Below are 15,025 nucleotides of genomic sequence, written 5' to 3'. Positions count from 1 at the left end.
TTCAGTTGGCTCTCAGAGCCTCTTGCCAGAAAACACGCAGTGAGGAGGGAAGCCCAAGGGCTCTCTGGTCAGAGAGGGGTGGGTTTGAAGCCCTTAAGCAAGTCATTCAAACTCTCTGAGCTTCAGTGTCCCCATCCATGAAAATAATCCCATCTCAGGAGGTCACTGAGAACATTAAGTAAAATAGTACATGTAAGATTCCTGGCACTCAAACCACTGTAGCTTTTGCTGAGATCCACTTAATACAACAGAATTCTCCAGAGTTTCCCAAAGAATGTGTCCTAAGGCCTTCATCAAGGTTTTTTCAAAAGAAGAGGAGGAGGAGGAAAGGGAGGAGGAAGTAGAGGGGGGGGGGAAGAGGAATAGAAGGAGGAATAAGCAAATACCATTTTTCCTCCCTTTGCACGGGTCACTTCACACCCCTATGTCAAATGGGCACTATTTATTTATTACCCTGAAAGCTCTTCAGGGGCTGGGACTCTGTCTCATTTTTGGTTTTCCCCAAAGTAGCACTTTGGGAAAAACTTGCTGTTTTTCTTCTCAGTGTATAACCACGACCAGAAAAGTTAAATCATAGGGCTCTTACTAGTGGATGTTCTCCCTTTGTGTAGGGCCCTGCCTGTGTTTTTGATGAAGCAAATTTGTGTGAACAGTATCCAAGAAGTGGGGTAGAAGGGAGTTCTAAGTAAACGGAGGCAACGATCGGCAAAAATAAGAATAACAATTGGGATATTTACAGAGTCAGGTTATCTTTCTAAAGATTACTTATTATTTTCCAAGGGAGAAGTACATGTTTACAGTGGAAAGACCTAGCAATCACCCACTCAACCAAGTGATTAAACGTAACATCACTAATGAATGGCCAGATCCATGTAACGTAAAACACACCGCATTGCCTTGAAGTAGTCTGACCAAGAGTGTTGTGTCTGAATCTATTTACATCTTTAGACTGAACTTCCAGCCTATGAGAAATATTCGGGACGGAAGACAAGGTAAGCAACCCCACAAGGAAATAATCAGATAAATCTAGAATGTAGAACATCCCGCAAATCAACTAGCCTTGTCCCTTCAAAAAGTCTATATGATGAAAAAAGAAAAAAACGTTGAGGCACTGTTCTAGATTATAAAACCACTAACAAGGTTAGTGGACAAATGCAATGCATGAGAATCTTGATTGGCTTCTGGTTTGCAAAATACAGTTATCAAAGACATTGAGGGGGCAATTGAAGAAATTTTAATATGGACTGGATATTTGATGATATTAGGGAATGATTATGAACTCGGCAGGTTAAAGTTCCTGCACAGATGTCAAAAAAAGTCTTTATTTTTATAAGATACACACTGAAACTTAGTGATGTCTACAATTACTTTAAAAGGGCTTATCTCCCCACCCTCACCCAGAAAATATATTACATAATACTTACACGCGCAGGTTGATAAAGCAAATCTGACACAATGAACAATTATTGAGTCTAAGTGGTGGAAATATTGGGGTCCATTGTACTGTTTCACCTGTTCTATATGTTTGAAAACTTGTCATAATAAATGTTAGAAGATAAGGAGACAAAGTAACAAGCAAGCTAGTCCTCTCTTCTCTGAATGAAAATTTCCTTCCTTTGCATTTAATAATACAAATAAATTATAAAACTCTTGTCCTAATGCATTTGAACCAGTTATTGGGGACTATACATTGCTCAGACACCCTCTACAACATATTCTGGGGATAGCAATTGTGTTGAGAAAAGATCATAGCCCTCTTAATGGGGTATCATTCTCACCGTCCTTTGAAACCTTGTTATTCCCACACCAAAGATCCTATCAACACATGGCTAATAAAATGGTAAATGTAGCTGGTATTTGCTTATCTACTGTTGTTGTTTTTTTTTAAATAAAGTACAATTCTTTATCTTCTTTTAGTTGGACCCCAGTATAGAAACATAGAAAAACAGAGATCCCATGTAGCATGACTGCTATTCACCCTTTTCAAGGGTTTAAATCCATCCCTTAAAAGTTCAATTTTGAAGGGGCAGCTGGTAGAGGGAGGTGCTGACAACCACACAGATTTCTAGGAACTACATTTTCCTACCTGCTGCAGTGGCTGCCTCGCCTCATATGAGCACCCTCTATTTAACCCCAGCATCCCTGTCACAGGAGCTGATTCTTGCAGGTCAAATGACCAAATCCAAGAGCCACCTGCTCCCAAGTTCATGTACTTAAGGGTCTTCAACCAGCAACAAAAATAGCAACGTGCGATCTTGCTTCTGCATAGAGATAACTTAGTCATTTGGTATCACTCGAGTTTTGTTTTTAGATAGTGATGCAGGTGATATACGTAAGGAATACAGGTACAGAGGCAGTAAAGCATCTTGTATGTAGTCTGGATGCTCCATTAGCCCTGCTGTGGAGGACAAGAATGAAAAGCAGCAGGGGATGAAAGGAGTAAATAATCCAAAGCTTCACTCCACACCAGGTGCTTCTATTCGTTCCTGACCTTTCTAGAAGAACAGCCATTAGAAAATAAACTTGATCAGTTCGGGCTTTTCCAAAGGAAGACAGCAAGAGAAAGAAGCACGACCCCAAAGTTAAAAGTTTGCATTACTTGGGGAAAGAGTGTGAAGTGTGAGTCTGACGATTAGCTCAAGGACTTCTCTATTTGATTCTCTTCCAAACTAAAACACATCACACTAAGGCTAACACACAAAAATATAAAATACACTGAAGCTTAATGCTGAAAATATGCATGTAATATATACAATGACATTATAGATACAGTATATGTATATATATATATATATAAATATATGTATAGTGAGGTATATATGATGAGATTCTATACATATATATTTTTTGTGTCGTGTGTATGTGTGTGTGTGTGTGTGTGTGTGTGTGTGTATAAAATCTCCTGGGGAAATGTGAAAAAGTGTTTCCTTTTGATTGTTGAGTTCAAGCTTATCTGAGAGGACAGGAAAGTCTTACCTAGGTACAAGGATGCGTTTTCTTTCTTGACATTGTCATCCAAGTAGGTTGGTCCCAAGGTATAAATAGGTGTGGAACCCATTCCGATGAGAATCTGTGCGCAAATGAATAAAGCCACATAGACCCAGTGATTATTTCCTCCTGAGTCCTTCAGGCAGGCGGGAGGCTCCGAGGTGGCCGTGGAGTTGCCATTCTGACACAGGCCGTCGTTGGAGGCCGAGGCATTCAACTCTTGGATCTGGTAGGGAGGCGAGATGAAGTGAGGTAAAGCAAAGAGGGCAGCCCCGATGGCAATGAAAAGTCCACCGACGGCCAGCCACAGGGGCCTCCGACCCCGGCCGCCAAAGTAGCTGACGAACACCACCACCACCAGGCTCCCAATGTCAAAGCAGCTGACCAGTAGCCCCGACTCAGAACTCTTCAGACTGTAGCGCCTTTCGATGGTGGTGATGACACTGCTCAAGTAGCCGGAGACCATCAACGCCTGGATGAAGGTCAGGAAACACATGCAAACCAGGAAGCAACGGGAATCAGTGAGGACCACATAGAGGCACCTTCTCCCCTGGAGCGTGGCCAGCGTGGAGGACACCGACACGGCTTTGCTGACTTCCACCCTGTGGTTACATTCCATGAGCCCTGCCATCTCTGCCGAAGTGGACGGAGCAGAGGGACTGGGGGCCAACCCGCTTGGGCCCTGTTTCGACTCCTGACGGCCCAAAGAATCTGTACAGCCAAAAGCTGCCTTTGCGCCTGTACTCGCAGGACTGAGGTCTGGCCGGCAGGAGGCGCTGTTCAGGACGGGTAAACTCTTGGACCTAAAGGTCTCTGGTTCGCACTTCTCTTGGACAGCTCCTACTGTGGCTTGCGCTTCCAACTGCTCTCCCGCCTGGGGCTGCAGCCCAGTGCCTTCGTCCATGGCTCTTAGAATTCAGATTCGATCGCTGGTCGCACTCAAGGACTCCGGCGCTTTTCATCCACCGGCACCAGGGGCCGAAGTCTGGCCCTCTCAGTCGTGCCTACCAGGGACCGGGGCCGGGGGTGCAGAGCCGCGCAGCAGGGCATCCTCACCAGCAGGGAGGCACCCAGGGCATCCTGACCGCAGATGCTGCCCCGAGGCTCCGCAGCCGCGTGCCCCGGGGGGCAGGGGTCCGCGCGGTCCTGCGTTGAGCCCTGCTGGGGGTCCACCTCGGGGCGGTAGCTGGCGGTAGGAGCCTTGCGCGTCCCGGGCGCATCCCCTCCGCCGCCGCCGCTCGGCCCGCCGCCTGGAGCGAGTACGCCCCGTGCCCAGCGTGGGGGCGCTTAGCGCTGTTGCCCGCGCCGCATACCGCCCGGCTGGCTGGGCCGGAGGCGCCCTGTCCTCGCCGCCTCCGCTTGCGACACCCTCGGGCGCAAAGATGCCAACCTGCAAAGCAGAGAGAGGGCGGTCAGCGAAGGGCGGCTGCGGCTGGGGCTGGCGTCCCGCCGCCCCGGGGGCCAGCGCTGGGTGACGCGGACGGTCCCAAATGGGACCGAGGCACGAGCGGGGAGCGAAGCCCTGGAGGAGGAAGCGGCTGCAGGCTGCAGCCTCTAGTGCCCGAACAATAAGCAGCAGGCGGTCGGCAGAGACCCTCCCTCATTGTCTACCATGGACCTGCCCCCGCCCCGCCCCTTTTGCCTTAAACAGAGCATCTGCTTTTATATGTTAATAATTATCAACCTGGCAGCCGTGACTCAGAGGCAGTGTCTTTTATTCGACTGAACTAATTGCAACCTTTTGGTACTCCTACTCCATTACTCAAAATAGAAAATGCCCAAAAGAACAAAGGAAAGTTTTTTTGGGGTGTGTGTGTGTGTGTGTGTTTCCTTACAAACAGTACATTCCCAGTACCGATTTTAAAAAAGAAAAGGGGAAAGCTGCGTGTGTAGAAATGTGTGTACACACTTGTGCGCAGGCACGTGTGCGCGACTGGATGCGAATCCGTCTGCTCCATCAGGGACACGTATGCAAAGCCCAAAGCAGCCGCAAAAAGGTCAACGCGCTAGCCTCTTTACTCCCGACACTAAAAATAACCCCCCGGACCGAAAGAACTATTCAATTTCAAATACCAGGGGCATTTGAGGCTGCGGCCCACACTAAGTCCCAGCGCGCAGTGTCACGCGAAACCGAAAATCAGTTTGCTTTGCGGAGGGGTGGGGAAGCAACAGCCAAACAAAGAGATGCCGGCACGCTCGCTGTCACAGAGCTCGCTGGGAGCCCACCGAGCAGTCTTGGCGCCAGGAGGCCGCGGGAGAGGTATGCTGTTTACATCGAGCGCACCCTGCGCGCGTGGGCCCGGGGTGCGTGCGCGAGCGCGCGCGCACACACACACCACACACACAGACACGCAGAGAGACCCCTCACACACGCGCGCACACACACACACACATACGCACACAGGCGTGGATATCGGAGCCCCTCGCGCGCTCCCGCATCCGGCTTGAATTCAGCGAGAGCCGAAAACAGGTGTGTCCCCGGGGTAAGCCCCCGCCCCTCATCTCGGGGACTCCCACTTCAGTGCTCCCGCCCGGGGTGATGTGCACCAGGTGGGAGAGGAGAGCCGGACTTCGCCGCGTTGGGTTTCATTTCGCGTTTGTGTGATGCTGCTGAGAGAAGAAAGGAGGACGGGTAAGGGAGAAAGGCGGGGAGGCTGGGCGGCCAGGGGCGGCCGCTCCGGCGGCTCCCTCGGCTCCGCCGTGCCGGACGGGCTCTCAGATTCCCGGCCTGCCGGCCGCTCGCAGCCCGGGCTTCCCCGCCGCCTCCTCGCCCGGGCGCCGTCCCGGGGAACCCCACCGGCGGCCGCGCGCCGACCCGGGGAATCCCGGCAAACTCCCTCGGCGCTCGGCGGCGGCCGAGCCCCTGCCCGCGCGGGCACCCACCCCGCAGCGCCGGCGCGGAGGGACGCACGCTCCCAAGCCGGGAGCTCTCGGGGCCGGCGTGGAATCCCTGGGACACCCCTGCGCGTGCACACACACACACACACACACACACACACACACGCACACACAGCCCGCGGGAGGACGGCTCGCCGCGCTGCCCGGGCGCACCAGCCGCCGCTACTCACTGGTGAGTGTCGGTCAGAATGTCTGGCTGAGAGCGGAGCGGCGGGAAGTGGGGGCTGTGGAGGCGCGGGAGTTGTGGGGAGACGCCTGGGGAGGCAGCTTCGGTCCAGCCGCGGAGAAATCAGTGAATGAGACTGTGAGTCGGGCTGAACTCTTACCCCCACCCCTCGCCTGTCACCCAAGCCTCCTTCTCCAGACACACGCGCACAGAGACGCGCCCGGAACGGAGCAGCAGAGGGCGCAGGCGCGCGGGCGGCCGCCCAGCCCGGGCCCGGAGGCAGCGGGCCACCCGCCGCCCTTCACCCGCCCGGCCAGGACGGGAGGCGGAGGAGCGCTGAAGCCCTGAGGGGGCAGGTCTCCAAAAAAGTGAGCTGCTGAGCCAGGGAGCCCATTCTGAATAAAGAAATTATTTCTGTCCGTTTGCTCCGTGTCGTGGGCACCCACAATGTCTAGGGACCAGAGTAGGTTGTGGGGACCAAAGATGAACAGGACAGGATCCCTGGACTGAGGAAACCTCTGTATTGTGGAAGAAATATCCCCTAAGTAGCCTAAAACAACGAGGCGAGCTCCTTACAGGATGCCACCGAAGAACCTAATATCCATTCACTTAACTCCATCATCATTTCCAGGCAGAAGGAAAGGCGTGTGCAACAGCACGGGGCATGGTGCTACAAGTTAATAGGTAGAGGAGTTGCAGGGAGATCGCAGGGATGGAGCCGAGGAAGGACCGCAAGGGTTGCAGCGTGGAGAAGGTCAGCAAGGGCTTCACGGCTTGTGAGCTGTCTGCTGTGAAGGGCCGGTGATGTTCTGAGTCGCTCATCAGAGAGGTGTTCTGGCAGTGGTGGGTGAATCGAGGCCACGTTGAGGGCACTGAGACAAGTTAGGAAGCAATCTCTCGACAAAATGGGATGAGGTGGTGACAAGGACATGGAGAGGAGGAACTGATTAACTATACAATGAGAAGGTGGAAGTGGCCATACCTGGAAGTCAATGTAATCTGGAAGATGAGAAAACGGTCCAATGTAAGATGTCTCTCAAGTTTCATACGGGACTGACTGGGTAGATGACATCCAACCAAAACACAGGAGGAGACGTGTGCTCTTGAGGGAAAGATGGTTCTCCTTTCAGACGCATTGATTTCGCCAGGAGGGTATACATGTCCCATAAGCCATTTTGATATATGATACACAGGGAGTTTGGACTGGAGATGTGAATTAACAGTCATCAGCCCAAAGGTGACAATCAGGTGAATAAGGAAGACCAGGCAGACTGCAGAGAGGAAGGCTAAGGACAGGGCCCTGTCTAAGACCACAGTCTAAGAGACGGAGAGGGAAAAAGCTCAGGAGGGAGATTAGAAGCAATGGAGGTGGGTGAGGAATCAGAGAAGTCACAGAAGCCATAGCAGCAGAAAATTCTTAAGAAGGGAGTTATTAGATGCATGGAGACCTGAAGAGAAGTCAGATAGGTTAACTGAGAAGAGTCCATTCACTGTAGCAAGTAGGAGGACACTTACTTCAAGCTGAGCTTCAAGAGAGGGAGATGGTGATCTAAAGAAGGAAGGGGATTGTCCTTCTACAACTGCCATGACTATGCTCGCCATTCCTGCCATGCCAGAGCCACTTCGTTGACCCTCGGCCGTTTCCAATGAGAATACTGTCTCCACTTTACAGACCTGATGAGTGAGGTGCAGAGAGATTAAGTAACTCGGTGAGGGCGCACAGCTGGTCTGTGGAACCCATGTGTTCCTAAAGCCCATCCTCTTAACCCTGACTGGAAGATCTCTCATAATTGTACAGCAGCTTGACTTTTCGGTGCACCTTGCATCTGTTAATTATCTTACTTTAATCCAATAACAACCATTCACAGTCAATCCTTGGAGAACAAAATAGGCCAGCTGACACCAAAGAGCGGTTAGTGTGTGCTTGATGCCCATGATGAGGCAACACTGATCTTCTGGTAGCTTCCAGACTGACCAAACAAATGGGGCAAAGATACTCCTTTCCTCATCCCCTGCCACTATGCCCTCCTCCTGAGATCTCCATCAAGCCCACTGTTTCTTTTCCACAAACAAGCAGTATGACTCCAGCTCCACCCCGGCCCAAATTGTAGTCTCTTACTGCTGGTAATGTAGGCAAAAGCGTGCATCACTTCTTGCACCTAAATACTCCTCGGAGCTTAGTCTGGATCCAAACAGAATCGATCTGCCTCCTATTACATCCTTCTAAGCTCTTTGGCCCATTCTCTCCTTTCAGCCCCAGCCCCAGACGTCAGTTTTTCTCCAGCAAATTCAATCTGTTGCATTAGGTGCCAACAGACGGCTTCCCTGCTGAAAGTCAAATAATCATGTCCCTGGAACATGCTGTGTTTATTCATGGTCCATTACTGTAGTTAAACTAGAAACAACTCTAAGAACCTATAGATTTTTTTATTGCCCCTCATAGAAAGATCATGATTTACAGACAGAATCTAAAAAGGCCCAATTAGCTACCCATATCAGAAACAAGAAGAAAACATTTAGCAAGAGACACTTCTTTTGCTTTCTCTTCCATAGTTAAGTGTGACCTTGGAAAAGGCCAGGCGTGTCTCCATCAGCCCTAATTGTCAGATTCATAGAAAGAAATGGATTCACATCATGGGATTCTACTACACCCGTGGCTTATTTCACACCATGTAAGTGAGTACAGCTGCCTTAACCAGAATGTGTACCTTGTTAGGTATATTGGGATAAACTCTCTTCAAATTTCCAGGTTGCTAATGCTTCTCCTAAGTCATTAATCAGTGTAACTTACACATAAATTGCTCCTTTCCCAGCCTTCATATAATAAGAAGATAGCCTTTGAAATTACCTACTGAATTCCATGGGCTTAAAATCTGGCTGCTCTGGAGAATGGAACAAGGAAAGTGAGAGGGAACTTGTTCTTCACTCTTTTCTCTCCTTCCTGAAAAAAGGCTCACTTCAGAAGTCTCCCAGACACGTGAAGAACTGGATTTTGGTGCAGAATATTTTCTGGGCTTAAAATATAATTCACAGTTGCTATAACTGAATTAGACACTGGTTGCTTCAGAGGGGACAAATTGTATGTTTAAGTTAACTTTTTTTTCAATATTGAAACACAGCTTTATTCACAGACCCTAAAGAGGTATCGAGAGTATTAGCCTCTGTGACATATTTAAATTACATCTCTATTCTTAGTTCAAAAAAGGAATTTGTTTTGTTTTTACTTGTTTTTGTGAGAAAGAGGGGGAGAGAGAGAGAGAAAGCACAAGTAGGGGAGTAGCAGGGAGAGACAGGGAGACACAGAATCCAAAGCAGGCTCCAGCCTCTGAGCTGTCAGCACAGAGCAGGACACAGGGCTCGAACTCACTAACTGTGAGATCATGACCTGAGGCAAAGTCAGACGCTTAACCCCCTGAGCCACCCAGGTGCCTCCAAAAAGTAATTTACTATATAACTGATTTCCTCAAATTGTTTTTATTTTTTTAACTTAGTTTTATTTTTATTGAGATATCCTTGACATGATGCTTTTTAGATGTACAACATAATGGTTTGATATATGTATCTATTGTGAACTAATTGCAACGATAAGTCTGGTTAATATCCATCACCACACATGGTCACAAATTTTTTTTCTCGTGATGAGAACTTTTCAGATCTACTCCCTTAGCAACTTTCAAACATACAATACAGTGTTGTTAACTATAAGATTAAAAAGTAAACTCTGAACAGGACTTGGCATTTACAGCCTCACTTAGAAGGAAATTTCAAGCTGGGTAAAACAAAAGAGAAACAGATTTGGCCCTGGGGTCCAGAGAATGCACCCAGTCACTCCAGCCCTGTGGTTTGCAAGTGCTGAAGGAGTATCTGACCAACTGCGTGAGCTTTAGCACTGCTAGTCCCATGGCCCAAGAGGCCACAGTCCCCTGAACACTTGGACGCATGGTCACCCTCTAAAGGAGCCAAGCAATTTGGCTGCACCTCTGGGACACAGCGAGGACAAGGAGACAAGACTCTATCAGTCAGGACCTTCTAGAACCTGCCACCTCCCTTAATAAAAGTAAGCCAGATAATCTAAGGCTAGTAATGAGGAGAAAATTCCCTGTGAACAGGAGACATCTATCTCCAAAGATTCACATTCCCTTGAAAGATATTCATATTTACCACCACTGGCTCCTGGGCCTGGAAAAGGAAGGAAGTTGGACAGGAAGGGGGAAGAAGGAGGTAAGAAGAGGTGATCTGCCATGGGCCCTAAGCATCTCTGCACATTTTTTGTGGGTAGGCCAAGAAGGCAAGGCCCAGGCCATTTCTCAGTGTGTGTCTGCAGCCAGCAACCTTGAGGGATGAGCTAACATCTTCCCCTGGACAAACCAGGCTTGCTTCTGCTTCAGTGCAGCCCCCAGGCTCAATGCTCCTCTCCTGTAAGGCAACCCACTGCAGGTACAGGACGCTGCTGCATCACCTGGGGGGATTTAGTGGGCATGGGGAAGCGAACAAACATCATACAGACACTGCCTGCTGCTTTTGCCATCAGTAACAATGTCCTTTGTCTGACTCTGGAGTCTCTTCTCCCTAGCACCCATGAAACAGTAGCAGGCTCTCTTGTTAGCTTGGAAGCAGGGTTACATCCTCAACCCTACACAGTTCCCAACAGGCACCACCCAATTTTAACATTCTGACTCAGATATTAGCTTTCCTTATAATCTATAGTACAAGTTGGGTCAAGGCCTGAACTAAAAAAGGAAAATAAATACAAAGCATAAAATGAAATGAAACTGTGTTAGATATGCTTGATTGACATTCAATGTGCAGCCCCTACATTTGTTTCTTCTTGAATGACCGTCTAGAAAACTTTAAAAACAAAACAACAAAAAAACACATCCCCCAGACTCCCTTGCTGATCAGGTGATTCTGGATGAGAACTGAAGCACTCCTGTGGGTTTGGGAAGGTGGGATGAGTCACAGGCCAGCTTTTTGGCTGTCTTATGCCAGCAAGCAGGTCAGGGAGACATGTTGTTTTTCTGCTTCAGTATTCATTTGTCCAAACTCCAGCTTCTGGGTGTTGAAAGGCAGTCGTAGCACTGGGTCTCCTGAAGCGAATACACCAGGGAAGATCTTTGATTTCTAACCCCACTGCTTCCTCCCCCAGATTGTGACAGATAAACCAGTTTCCCTAGCAGGAAAGATCTACAGTGTTCCAAGAGTCATTCCTGGTCATCCAATCTAGAGATCATTTGTCTGGCCCTTCCAGAGATTTTCTAAGCATGTATCTTTCTGTAGTGAGTCTCTTTCTGCCAAAAGCCCAGAGTGATTTCTCTGTCCTACACTAAGCTAAGATTAATACAGCAGATAGGTGGTTTTTTAAATTATGGCTCACTCATCCACAATTGGAGGCCCCTCTGCCTAGCTCTCAACTCGCCTTTCTAAAGCAGAAGTCTCTTTAGGACCTATGTTAGGGATGACCTTGAACAATCAGTAAACTTCTCAAAGTCGAGATCCAGAGAGCAATGCCAAGAGAAAGCTAGAATTCCTCTCTCCTTCCTCCTTTCTCGTTTCCATTCCCTATCTGAGGACATTTTTTTTCCCTAAAAGATTGTAAAGATCCATATTCCAGCGGTGACCTGAAGGAGGTGATCATATCCCAGAGCACAGAAGAATAATTAACACAAGATAATATAAAACAACACCCTCACTGCAGTGACACACTGTTGAAGCTCCCCTTCAAAGCAGGTAGAATGGCAGCACGTTCTCTCAGTTCTTTACACTTATCTAAAAGACCTGCAGGGGCGCCTGGGTGGCTCAGTTGGTTGAGTGTCCAACTTTGGCTCAGGTCACGATCTCACAGTTCGTGGGTTCGTGACCCGTGTTGGGCTCTGTGCTGACAGCTCGAAGCCTGGAGCCTGCTTCGGATTCTGTGTGTGTGTCTCTCTCTCTGCCCCTCCCCCACTCGTGCTCTGTCTCTCAAAAATAAATAAATGTTAAAAAAAATTTTTTTATAAAAGACCTGGAGATCTGCTGTATGACATGGTATCTATAGTCAGCAATAATATATTGTACGCTTAAAATTTTGTTGAGGGTTGGTCTCATTGTAAGGTGTTCTTACCAATAAAATAAAGTTATAAAAAATAGTAAGTGAGGGGTGCCTGGGTGGCTCAAGTCAGATAAGTGGCCGACTCTCAGTTTCCACTCAGGTCATGACCTCACGGTTTGTGGGATCGAGCCCTGCATCAGGCTCTGCACTGCCAACATGGAGCCTGCTTGGAATTCCCTCTCTCCCCCTCTCTCTCTGCCACTCCCCTGCTCTTGCTCTCTCTGTCTCTCTCAAAACAAATAAATGAACTTTAAAATAATGATAATAAATGAAAGACCTGAAGCACTGACGGTTATAAACAATCTGTGGTGTATGTAAGTCCTGCTGTTAGCAAAAGGGAGGCTAGCTTCTGGACAGCGGCATCCTCCCCCGTTTCCCCACCCCCTTCCGAAGGTCTGTTGTCATCTGTGGCAAATTAACACTATTTCATCTTTGTGGTGAGCACATGGGTGTCACTTATACATATGTCATCACAACATGACGCCCCAATTCTAGAAGGCACCATTGTTTTATGCACCACTCAGAAGGAAAAAATGCTTCCAATTAGACTATGACACATGCCTCAATGATGAAAGAGAGAAAAAGAGGGCTCTGTTGCCAAACTGCCTCAGTTTCATTCTGGCTCTGCCCTTTATGCCGGTATGGCCTTGGATAATTTACTAAACCTCTCTGCCTCAGTTTTCAGGCTGGGGTTAATCACAGAATCTATCTCACGGGGTTGTTGTAAGCAGTAAATGACAGAACATCGGCAAAATGCTTCCTTCCAAGTTCTTGGAACCTAACAAACGTCAGGCATTGTTACAGATCTGTATTGCTGTCTCCCGCATTCATCTTAACCGCCTTTTTTCCTCTCTGGTTGTCAGAGGGCAGGGAATCCGAATCTTTTCTTTCATGCAGTCCGCACACTTCTCTAGGATTTGTTCCTATCTGGGAAATTATGATCAGACTGATAAAATATCATATACCCTTTAGGATCCGGTATTTGGTTGTTTATGTTTGTTCTGCTTCATTTTTCATCTTTCAACTGTGGGTACCCTTTCCTCATCGGTACCACCACCCCTACTCACAAATTTAGGAAAAGCTCAACAATAATGATCCCTCTTATTTACCATATTAGGGCTGATTACCTATTTTATGTACATTATTTCATCTTCACTCCTCAGTTTAGATTATCAGTTCCATTTTAGAAGAGAGAGCTGAGGCTCAAAATGATCGTCAACTTACCCTAAATCTTTAGGCATAGAAAGTGTGGAGATCCAAAGCCAGATTAGCCACATTCCAAGACCTATGCTTCTGGCTACCTAGCTGTGTTTGCTTGGAAATGTGCTTTACATACATTTTAGGAAGTCATCGTTGATTAAGATGAGGCATGTCTCAGGGCGACTGGGTGGCTCAATCGATTAAGCGTTGGATTTTGGCTCAGGTCATGAACTCACGGTTGTGGAACTGAGCCCATTTTGGGCTCTGCACTGACAGAGCGGAGCCTGCTTGGGATTCTCTCTCTCTCTCTCTCTCTCTCTCTCTCTCTCTCTGCCTCTCCCTCCCTCTCAAAATAAATAAGTAACATTTAAAAAGGGCGGGGGGGTGCCTGGGTGGCTCAGTCAGTTAAGTGTCTGACTTCAGCTCAGGTGGTGATCTCGCAGTTCGTGAGTTCAAACCCCACATTGGGCTCTGTACTGACAGTGTGGAGCCTGCTTGGGATTCTCTCTCTGCCTCTGCCTCTGCCTCTGCCCCTCCCTCACTCATGCTCTCTCTCAAAATAAATAAAAATAAATTTAAATTAAAAAAAAAAAAGGATGAAGCATGCTATTGCTTTTGAGTAAAACTACAAAACAAACCACCCATCAAGGCCTAATCTCTATAATGAGTAGGCCTCATGGTTTTACAGGGCTGCCCAACTGTCCAGTCACTAGCTGTGGTTTCATTCCCAACTCATGACTCCTCCCAACCTTCCCCACATTCCTTCTGTGGAAGGCGGGAGCATGAGCATCACCGACAAGATACCAGAAAGCCCATCCCTCGGAAGACTGCTCCCCACCCCCACCTCCAGTGCATTCCATAGTAAAGCTAAGAAATACCTGGCCAGCCGCTTGTGGTGAGTCAACTGGCCTCCTCTCACAGCCAGTCTTGCAAAAGAGAGGCGAAATCGAACCTAGCTTCCTGAGATCCTGAGTCACAAACGCCCATGGTACACTTCTTTAACTAAAAACACAGAAATGGAAGGGGCTGTGTGGGGATGATCAGGAGCTCAGAGCTCAAACCTCCTTTCCTTACTGGAAAGACACTCTGAAAGCGCTTTCCACAGAGTTCACTCAAGTCCCCTTCTCTCTTCTCTGCCTTTTTTTGTTGTTGTCAATGATATTTTTGATAATTATCTGATTGCGAATAAACTCCAAAAGTCCAGGTTGAAGTGCTATATTATTTTTTTATTGGCTTTGGCATGTGTGCACAGGGGCTTGTTTTTGGCCGACTTCTAGGCTCCATTCCCTTTGGCTGTGATACTCTGACAACTGCTCCGTTTGTCTTATTGTAACTAATGAAGACAAAATGACCCAATACGAGTATAACGTACCACTCAGGCCATCAGGGAAGTGATTTTAAAGGCTTTAGTAATCCATTTGGGGGATCACAAAACCTGCCATCAAGGAATGGGATTTAAATGACAAATGAATTGTCTATCTTTCCCTTTGAAGAAATTAGAGCTATTCGAGGCTAAGTTTAGTTTGCCTAAACTGAGGAATGACCTGACAAATGCCCATGTATATGATAAGGGAGCGCGGGATAAGCTGAGGCCAAAATGCAGGCTAACAGCAACCCCCCCCCCCCCAAGTGGGACATGTATGATATTCCTTGGACACTCCAGGCTGTCCCAAAACAGGAAAGGA

General features: G+C 48.0%; 1 protein-coding gene across 2 annotated transcripts in view; it reads right to left on the bottom strand.

Moving 5' to 3' along the window:
• The window catches only part of SLCO5A1 (solute carrier organic anion transporter family member 5A1), a 301,315-nt gene that overhangs the window by 144,227 nt on the left and 142,063 nt on the right, over positions 1–15,025 (bottom strand). For both annotated transcript variants that reach the window (XM_049633302.1, XM_049633301.1), the window contains exon 2: positions 2,977–4,378. In XM_049633302.1, the coding sequence (XP_049489259.1) occupies positions 2,977–3,892 (916 nt within the window). In that variant the 5' untranslated portion in view covers positions 3,893–4,378. The remainder of the gene's footprint in view (positions 1–2,976; positions 4,379–15,025) is intronic.

The sequence above is a fragment of the Panthera uncia genome, chromosome F2 (genome assembly GCF_023721935.1).
Source record: "Panthera uncia isolate 11264 chromosome F2, Puncia_PCG_1.0, whole genome shotgun sequence".
NCBI classification, from domain to species: domain Eukaryota; kingdom Metazoa; phylum Chordata; class Mammalia; order Carnivora; family Felidae; genus Panthera; species Panthera uncia.
The sequence above is the reverse complement of the archived record's forward strand: the minus strand, read 5'-3'. Positions and strand labels throughout refer to the sequence as shown.